This window comes from Salvelinus alpinus, chromosome 7 (genome assembly GCF_045679555.1).
Source record: "Salvelinus alpinus chromosome 7, SLU_Salpinus.1, whole genome shotgun sequence".
Lineage (NCBI taxonomy): Eukaryota > Metazoa > Chordata > Actinopteri > Salmoniformes > Salmonidae > Salvelinus > Salvelinus alpinus.
The window spans coordinates 10,069,254-10,079,297 of NC_092092.1; the positions used below are offsets into that span (position 1 = coordinate 10,069,254).

Consider the following 10,044-nt stretch of genomic DNA (forward strand, 5'->3'; position numbering starts at 1 on the left):
TATACTTCTGTCCATAATGTTAATTTCATACAGTGTATGATTCAAGTGACGCTACTAACCATGTACACTTTGTGCTGTCTGAAAATCTTCAATCACACATTTCAGCCTCTTTAGAAAACTGTCTGGAAGGACAATGACCCTTTGGACATTGTGTGTGTCCCAAATATCATTTGCGTCTCAAATGGCACTCTATTTCCTACATAGTGCACTTCTTTTGACCAGAGCCATTTGGGTGCCATTTCAGAAGCAGCCTGTGTTAGTGACTCTTGACCTAAGATTAAACTATGACCAACTGTGTGTGTACACATATCAGTGTTGGGTGCAAATGAACTGTAGTGTATTGCCCAAACAATGTGATGCCATATCAGGAATGGACGTTTACTAAAGCCATCATGCAAGGTGTTCTATAGAATGTTCTGTGGTTTTGCCCTAAGATCTATGCATCAGTGTTCTGAGTCTATGGTTCCACAGTTTAGTGTTCTAGAATGCTTGTGTTCACATACGCTGAAGTGAAGCGAGCCTAGCCAATGTACATTTGGCTGAGTGGTGAAGAAGTCATTGATGCCACCAGATTTCTATTGACAAGTATAATTTATTCTCATTGACTAAACTGTCTTGGTGCATTTTGTTTCAGAATTCTAGTTCCACCCTCTCTGTACTACAGTCAGTCAAGAACTGAAAGACTGGGATATACATGGGTATTATACACTGATTCTTCTCTAATGGAGTTAGCCTCTGCCAAGTCCTCAACAATCGGATGTTCCAGTTTTCAGGGGAAATGTAAAGAGCTTGTGACGCGACTTCCGTTTTTGGACGTTAACAAGGCGACACTCCACTTAACTCCTCCACTTAACACCTCTCCCGTCATGTTTTTTGTTCAAAACAACTGGGAACTCGTAAATCTCCGACATCCTGCTCGGAATTCCAAGTTGGAAATTCTGGCATCTTTCTACAGCTCCGACCTGAAGATCACCGACGTCATGATTTGACCACGGTTATTTCCGTGTTCCCAGTTGTTTCTAAAGCACCATAAATCGGGGATCACTGGCGCGTTCGAAACAATTGGAAACTGGGGGGGAGGGGGAAACTAGGTAAAATCATGACTTCAGTGATCTTCAGGTCGGGAAGTCGGAGCTGTAGAAAGATGCCGGAGTTTCCGATCTTGAATTCCGAGTTGGATGACAGTTCAAAAATGATTTTTGTCAGTTGGAGCTAATTTTTTCCCCTAAATAATTCAGTTGTCCTGAATGCTGTTGATAAAAGGTGAGGTGCACAGGTGAGCGAGTCGGTCAAGGATCTTTGCCTTTTGTTACTAAAGGCTAATGCATAGATATAAAGGCCTATCTTGGCTTCAAGCATATATGAGCATAAAAGTTTTTCTTACAATGCTCAGAAGTGCGAATTCCCAGGTGTTTTTGGACGCAGCCCTAGTTTTAAGGCTTTTCTTTTACGCATGCTGTTAGGTTACATCCTTACTGATGTAGAAGTTGTGGTAATACAAACGTACCATCAGGGGGCAATGTCTTCTTGACAGAGAAACTGAAACGCCCGCTTTCCAGATGCAGCCCTATTCCCTATATTAAAAAGGAATTTATTTAACTAGGCAAGTCAGTTAATCAAATTCTTATTTACAATGACAGCCTACCCCGGGCCAAATGTGCACCGCCCTATGGGACTCCCAATCACAGCCAGGATTCAAACCAGGGAGTGTAGTAATGCCTCTTGCACTGAGATGCAGTGCCTTAGACCGCTGCGCCACTCAGGAGCCCAACTCAACTCTGGACCTTGAAGCCTGTGTACAACTGATGTATATGCATTTGTCGGTTGTAATAAAACAGTTTTCTGAACAAAAATATCTTTGAGGTAGTATTTGAACCAGGCTAGGACCTGAGGGGTATACTACAAAGGTTCAAATAGTTAACCTGCTAACATGCCTATATATTCTGAAATACACAGGTTGGTGGCACCTTAATTGGGGAGGACGGGCTCGTGGAAATGTGGAATAAGGTTTCCATGTGTTTGATGCCATTCCATTTACCCCTTTTCAGACATTATGGGGCGGCAGTGGTTAGAGCATTGGGCCAGTAGCCGACAGGTTGCTAGATCAAATCCCCGAGCTGACAAGGTAAAAATCTGTTCTGCCTCTTAACAAGGGCGTTAACCCACTGTTCCTATGCTGTCATTGTACATTTTTTCGTCACTGACTTGCCTAGTTAAATAAAGGTTAATATGAGGCAGCCTCCACTGCTGAAATAACTTGGTTCATTTGAAAGATAAGGCAGACCATGCCCATTTAAAGCTTAACTCAACCAAGAACACCTACATTTAGCTTTGTTTATGAACCAGAAAATCAATTTACTTCAGCCTGTTTTAACAAAGTTATCGGACTAACTCATTGAACCTACTTTGTAGAATACCCCTCTGGGCCAGTGAGACCAATGAGCAGCTCTAGCCTTTCCATTCATTGGCTAACATTTCCATATTATTTTGGAAGATAAAACATTGATCACTTTCAACATTTCCAGACTGTAGCTATTGAGTCACAATGTCAATTCCCTGAGCAGAAAGTTATTTTAAAAGGTTTTAATCGGTGTTAACATTTTCATTGTGATGCATTTCCAATAAGCAGTAATCTTCAACAATGCCACATTGTTATCCCTGCAGTGGTCAACAATCAGCCCCAAAACCATTTTAAGATCTAAAATGTGGTATCCTTTATTCTCAACATCAAACATACTCCAGTCCAAATTTCACTCCCTGTACTTGAAAGTTCATTCAACAGGCAAAGTACTTCAAGTACTCCGTGCAATATGGGAAGCGGGCTGTTTCTCTTCAGTCAGGTAACCACAGGAGGTTGGTGGCAACTTAATTAGGGAGGACAGGCTCGTGGTAATGGCATCAACTGTTTGATGCCATTCACTCCTTTCCAGACATTATGAGCCATCCTCCCTTCAGCAGCCTCCACTGGGTGCAACATGTGAAACATCATTTAATCAAGGATTATAACTACCAGCAGCACAGACACAGAGAAAGTTATTTCAAAAGGTTTGGTTTTATTTGATAATACTGTTGTATATTTTTGTCAATCAACTGAACGTCCACAAAGGATTAAACATGCATAGTCTGGATGTATCCAAACTCAACCCCTTTATCTCACTCAATCTCCCCCTCCATACCATGTGTACATCAGAAAGCATTGGATAAGGTAGAAGAAATATGGTATTACCAAGGCATTGCCTATGTTTATATCTAGCCAAGCTTATTTAGATCTATGCAAGTGCCTTCCTTGCAAGTAGGTGGCTAGGAGTAAGATTCTCACGTGCTCCCAGCGAAAGACATACACCACGTCATCATATATATTTTTTTAAGAGACTTGATAGGGAGAAACAATCTATATGTAAAATGTAATCAAAATGGAAAACAGCCCACTCTTAAATTAAGGCTTCTGATACTTTAAATCCAAATTAATATATAGCATTATTTTGAGATGTTAGGAGTATGTGCCTAAGACACTAGATCCTATTGACGTGGTTTCCTGAGAAGTTCACACTTCTCTGGGCATTGGGGATTTGATCTCGCAACCTTTCGGTTACTAATCCAACGCTCTAACCACTAGGCTACCTGCCGCAATGTAAGATCTGAACATTTGCACAGCGCAATGGACTGCAGTTAAGACTGCCTGGAACGCGGCTGTGTCCCGTAAGGCACCCTATTTCCTTTGTAGTGTGCTACTTTTGACCAAGGCCCATATAGTGCACTATATAATGGAGTAGGGAGCCATTTGGGATACACATCTTCCTGTCTGGGGTACTATATTAAGATCACTAGAGAATCACAGTTATACCTCTACTGGAATTCCTCTTCAAAAAGTATAAAATGTAGTTCTGACAGAAATAATTATAAAAATACAAAAGTATATGCGTAACTCCTCCCACCAGCCTCCAATGAGGCATAGGTACCATACAGCAGTGGAGGCTGGTGGGAGCAGCTATAGGAGAAAAGGCTCATTGTAATGACTGGAATGGAGTCAAACATATGGAAACCACATTTAACTCAGTTCCATTCATTCCAGTCCAGCCATTACAATGAGCCTATAGCGTCTACCACCAGCCTCCACTGCTGTATAGCTATCGAGAGAGAGAAGGGGTAGTGGGTGGAGACAGAGGGGGGTGTTGAGTCTAGAAGGACCGTCGAGGGGAGGGCGGCATAGGGGTGAAGGTTATGGAGTGTGGGGAAGGGGGAAGGGCAGGGGTAAAATGTGATACCATCAACTGGGCTGGTGAGACACGCATTCTAGAAGGTCGTTTTAAATGTTATTCACAGATCTGTCTGACTGGGATGCTTAGAGTTCAGACAAAACGAACGCAACCACTTATAAAAACTAAACTACTTTCTTTCCAAATGTCGATTAGAATAATCTGGGAAGTCCCGCCTCACCATCAATCTGATTGTGATAACATGGGCATGAGAAGCAACATCAAATAGCATTTAACTAAAGAAAAAACACAGAAAGGCAACTTGTATTAGGACTTGAATCAAACAGAATGTGGAAACATTGTCTAGCCATCATTGAATAGATATGGGGTTGTTCTACCCTGGGTAGTTTGAGAGAGGTAGGAGTTCAGGGGCAAAGAGTTGCACTTGATTTAGATCCCCCCCCCCCCGGCCCGACAGTTAAGCAGAGTTCTCCCTTTTGCAACCATTCCATACAGTAGGTCAAAAGGTGAGTTCTCTGCCCAGGAGGTGCACAAAAGGAGTTAAATCAAGTGCACCTTTCTCTTTAAGGGTTCTGTCCAAAATGGCATCCTATTCCCTATAAAGTGCACTACTTGGGCACTGGTAAAAAAAAAAAAAAAGAAGTTGTGCACTATAGGGAATAGGGTGCCATTTGAGACACCCATAGTTTAAAGAATCAGTCCTCCTGACGCCAGCCTCAGGGGGATGTGAAAATCACTCGACCAGTCTCATGACCCTAAATCGCTACAAACACCCTGAGCCAGTCTAGCTCCTTCCCCTAGCCTCTAACCCTTCTGTTTGTTGACCTGAAGGAACCAAGTATGTGTAAGCAATTTGACAAAATGAACATTCAGGGAGCTATGTGGATCGATTTCCCAGGAGGATGCAGAGGGGAGGACAGCTCATGTCTGGAAGGGAGTCAATGAAATGGTATCATTTATTCCGTTCCAGCCATTACAACGAGCCAGTCCTCCCCAATTATGGTGCCACCAACCTCCTGTGAATGCCATCACCATACTATGAATACATCAGGTCCCTTTAGATCTGCAGACAGAAGGGAGAAGTAGCAAGGTATTTTTGAACCAGTAAACAATTTCACCGATCTCACGCAAATCAATCAGCTTTGCCTCGTTATATTTTATTTGTATCATATTCATCTTGCCCTTTCACACAGAACTTATTTTCTCCTAATATTTCACTCAATTGTTTAGATTTATTTTTCTTAAAAATCAGGCTTTGCAGTGGGCAGCTGGAAGGGGGTGGTGGCAGGAAGTGACTAGGGGTCCTCGATGTCCATGAACTCTTTCTTGGGCGGAGCATTACCGCGGTACCAGGAACAGGAGCCGTCGGCCCTCTTAACGCAGGCATAGTGGTTGGCTTGGCGACCGTGCACCTGCTTCTCCATCATCAGGTCTGTCCACAGACACTCCTCTGGAGCAGAGATGGCACAGGGCAGGGAGGGGCAGCGCACAATCTACACAGAGACACACACCAGGTTAAGACAAGTCACAGGAGATGTTTCCCTACCAATCTACCTCCTCCAAATCCCCACCCTGCTCCCACCACCTCCCTACCTTGCAGTCACAGCCCATCTGATAGCGCTGAGTCAGACTCGTCTTCTGAGTGGGGCTCATGGACTCCCAGGGAGTGATGTAGTCACACAGGGTCACATGCATCTTCCCACCTGCCTCCACCTTGCCTGCAGAAGAAAAGATAAGGCAGGGAAGAGATCCTCTTTAAAAAAACAGCAACAGAAATGTGGTTCTGAAACACTAAATCAGACATGGTTTTCTTTCCTCCCCCTTCCTTAGATGGGGACAGACAGCGGTTAGGAAAGGGAGAGGGTGTGAGGAGTAGAATGAGGAGAGGGGTGAGTCATTGAAAGGCTAGTCTTACAGAAAATGGTTTTCACCATGCCGAGGTCCATTGGGAATCCTAAAGGAGGAAACACTAGCCTCAGCAGTCCCTGGCCTGGTGTTCCCTGTAATTAGGCTGTGAGAGAACGAGTAGGGAAACCAAAGCACGCATGATCTAATGCCCCTCTGTGTCTCGCTTTACGTCTAGCCCATGTCTGCTCTAGTTGTGCTCACTCGGCACCTTCTGGCACAGCCTGATCCCAGATCTGTTTGTGCCGTCTTGCCAACTCCTTATAACACTAATAACTGTAAGACTAGGCAAAGCAGCACAAACAGCTCTGGGATCAGGCTACTTTTAGCACATAGCGGAGGGAGATTAACTATGCCATCAGTGTGTGGTAAGGTCCAACAGACTATCCTCACCTGAGATCAGGTACTCCTTCTTGCCACTGGTATCGAAGGTAACGCCACACACAGCGGAGACTGGAGCAGTGAAGATCTCCTCAATGTCCTGGTCAGGACCCTTATACATCTACAACTCAACAGGTCAGGGTTAGATGAACACAGGTCTCATATCTTACACAACCACAGGTGACGTGTTAGAGGTCAGAGGGGGTTAGAGGTCGTGGATGTAGTCTCACCTTGAGCTGTTTGACGTCATACTGTATCCTGGTGATGGGGTTACCATAGATATCATTCCCAGCATCTACCTCCTTCTCCCCCACCACCTTTGCGCGGATCACTGCAGGGAAACAGGATCAGAGGACATAACACACACACGAGTCCCGAAAACAAAGCTTCTGTTTGAATTCCTTCTCCCACCACATCTAGTTAACCACCTGCAGATGGTGCCCAGGCAGCCTGAACAGCCTTGACTGCAGCCTGGCATTCCTACAGCACAGTAATAAACCAACAACCCACAATACAGGGAGTCAAAACAGCCTTTGTTGTTTTGACTGTTTCAGGATGTGAACAAGCTGCCAGTAACATTCCAGATGTTCATGCCCCAAATCACATCACCATTTGTTAGCACATATGGATAGGGAGAGATGTTTCAGGCAGTGAGAACACAAGGCTGTGATTTAGGCACATTATCGAGAGACAGACAAAATGTAGTGACACTGAAGGATAGAGGACAGACCTACTAGTATGATAAAGTATAAGCTGTAGTTCCTGTGTGTTAAAAGCCTCACAAACGACGTCATGCTTTAGCTATGGGAAGGGAATGGAAAATATGAGCAATAGGCAAGAACGTAAAAATCACAGGAGAAAAAATAATTTAAAAAAACACTCCACAGGGGTGACTGCCATTGCCCTGTCCCCTCAGGTTCCCTTTCTGGCGTGACACAGAAGCAAACATGGGAGGGGTTCACTGCAGAGTAAACGTCTGACTCCATCTCTCCCCTGGTCCAGGTCGCATGCTTATCTGCACATGTAACCACTTCCCAAGTTCATAGAGGGAGCTCACGGAGGGTGATGCAAACACACCGAGTGCCAGCAGTATACCTGGCTGGCTCAGTCTCCTGCATTCTGTGGAGTTTTTCCTCTTGTTTCCTGACCTCATTCAGACCCAGAAGCTAATGAGCACTAAGGACTCTGGGAATAGAACAGTGTAGACAGCACGCTCAGCTCAGGGAAACAGTGATTTGGGACTGCTGCCTGTTTAATGGCTTTTTCAGAATCATGTTTTCACTAGTCAGAATGACCAGGAAGCAGATGACTTCTGAGGAGTGAACACTGTTGACAAAGTCAGGGGATCCCACCCTGTAAGTCAACTCTGTGTGTGTGTCCCTATTCTCATGGATACCGTGTATATTTGAGAGAGGTCCTTAACTTTTATAGCTTTTTCCTTTTGAGTACCCAGAACTGACAGCCAGATGGCATACGCTGCCAGATGGACGCATTCGTATGTGACTGAGAGAAGGCTATACATCAGTGGTGTGTACTGTACGTCTGTGCAGTCTTGTGTGTTGCACCTGAGTCTTTGAAGTGGTGTGTGTGTTGCTATCCTGCTACATTAGGTCAGTGCAGAGCAGGAAAACACCAGAAACATTCCTGTCATTCCTCACAGCTACACCCCTCAGAGGAAGTAGAGGAGAGTGAAACTGGTATGACAGACTTGTTCAGAGGGATTCGAGCATAATTTATACAACCCTGCTTATTCCATCCTAGTTTCCCCTGCTCTCTCCCCCTCTTTATGTCTTCATTTTCTATTTGCTGTGCCACGTCCACAAGCCAGACCGCACTCCTAGCCCCACAGCAGATACCAAAACACTAAACTCATAGGGGACTGTGTGTGTCCTCTGTTTTACTGTACATGGCTGCAGCATAGTCAGGTGGAGACAAGCCTTCAGATCTCAGGCAAAGTTACTACTCATGCGAGCCAACCACCTCAGTTACACATTTCCTGTTGTATCATGCAACAGGAAACAGCCAGTGTAACTGAATAAGTAAAGAACACTGTTTGCGTCCCAAATAACACCATATCACCTACATGAACAAATTACAAACTACAATGTGAACGTACAAACTGACACGTCCATCATACGTATAGGCCTAAGCGACTGCATAAGTGACCAACTAACTTATCCCACCGCTGCCACCAGTGTAGCGACAGAGCTGGAAAGCACACTACTACCTGCCATGAAGGACCAGACCTCTTGACAGAGGCTGTAGCAGAGAAACAACAAGGTGCACGTGAGGGCGTAGCCGTTGCTCACCTACGTCCGCGTTGCAGAACGCCTGTTGTGGGTGCACGGGGGCACAGCTGCACCCTTCAACGAGCTCCTCCGCCTGCCACAGAAGTAGCACCGTCAGTGTGCAGAGTACGCCGTTAATTGATAACTGCATTTTCTCCAGAGGTGTCTCCGTTGTTTACCGTCCTTTGAAATGCGGGGGAAAAAATGCCCGTATAGAGAGTGAAATTCGCCGAGTGGGCTGTAGGTGTGTCTGTAGGCTATGTGTCAACAGCTACAAAGACCGTTAACCAAAACCAAATAACATAAGAAAACAGCAGGTCCTGAGCCCCTAGTAGTCCCTCGCAGGGAAAAAACAAATGTGTGACCTTCACTTTGAGTCGTTGCGCGTTTCTATCTTTTGGGTGTGTTTTAATTTCGCCGTGATTAGGCTGCTTTTAAGGCTGCTGCAGGATGGACTCCTCCCCTCTCGGTGACGATTCGTCCAGCGGTAAGCGCTCGAGCCCTGGGATGAACGTTTTCCTATTCTCTTTGCCTGCCTGCCTGCCTAAACTCCTTACTCCGGCCGAACGCCACGCCACGCCTACGGACGTAGTTTTTTTCTCCACATTGAGGGGGTTCGATTAATCTCGCCCGGGCGCCCGGTAGGCGTGTTTTGCACCGACAGAAAGTTGATTGCATTCGATAGATAGATAGATGTATTTGATAATTTAAAACACAATACAATCACACATGCTGATAATGCATTTCAAATCATCAAGGATGAAACAAAAATAATTGTAATTGTGGTCCTCTTAAATAAATGACGAAAATGTTTTACAAACATAACATAGTAGGCCTAGGCTAGACAGTAGACCTAACCTACTAGGCATAATTGGGTTACAGATACAGTATAATAATAAATAATACAAATTTACTAGAAAACTCAAACATTTAATTTGTGGAAAAGAGATGTATGTTTCTGGACAATGCAACATGCTGCCTTGTTGAGAAAATGACAGAATGGCGCAAATAACTGTTTGATTTGAGATCTGAGTTTCTTCTCAATCTGAGTACCTTCTCATGGATCTGAGTACCTTCTCAAGGAGTTCTAGAATGGAAATCCATTCTAGACTATCTGATTGGTCCCAGGAACCGATGGATTAGGCCAGAGGCAGAATACAGGTGGTAAAGCAGTGTTTGAAAATGCATCATTGGCTTTGATACTCTGATTGGTTAAAGATGATCCAATCACTGATGACTTTGTTTTGTACTGG

The 10,044-nt window shown here is 44.6% G+C and overlaps 1 protein-coding gene across 1 annotated transcript; it reads right to left on the reverse strand.

The window, feature by feature from the left end:
- Window positions 1-3,033: 3,033 nt before the first annotated feature.
- On the reverse strand, window positions 3,034-9,362 carry LOC139580406 (metalloproteinase inhibitor 2-like). The gene is made up of 5 exons (XM_071409039.1): window positions 8,813-9,362; window positions 6,734-6,834; window positions 6,516-6,624; window positions 5,811-5,935; window positions 3,034-5,710 (listed from the first exon to the last, which is right to left on the reverse strand). The coding sequence occupies exons 1-5, from the start codon at window positions 8,940-8,942 to the stop codon at window positions 5,513-5,515; spliced, it is 663 nt and encodes a 220-aa protein (XP_071265140.1). The 5' UTR covers window positions 8,943-9,362; the 3' UTR covers window positions 3,034-5,512.
- Between the last annotated feature and the right edge of the window lie 682 nt (window positions 9,363-10,044).

Bases quoted from the DNA above. Each gene is read 5' to 3' on its own strand.
- LOC139580406 (XM_071409039.1), bottom strand. From the start codon at position 8,942: ATGCAGTTATCAATTAACGGCGTACTCTGCACACTGACGGTGCTACTT. The intron at 6,835-8,812 runs GTGAGCAACGGC...GTTTCCCTGCAG, and splicing joins GTTCTGCAACGCGGACGTAG to TGATCCGCGCAAAGGTGGTG. The intron at 5,711-5,810 runs GTAGGGAGGTGG...GTCTCTGTGTAG, and splicing joins AGATGGGCTGTGACTGCAAG to ATTGTGCGCTGCCCCTCCCT.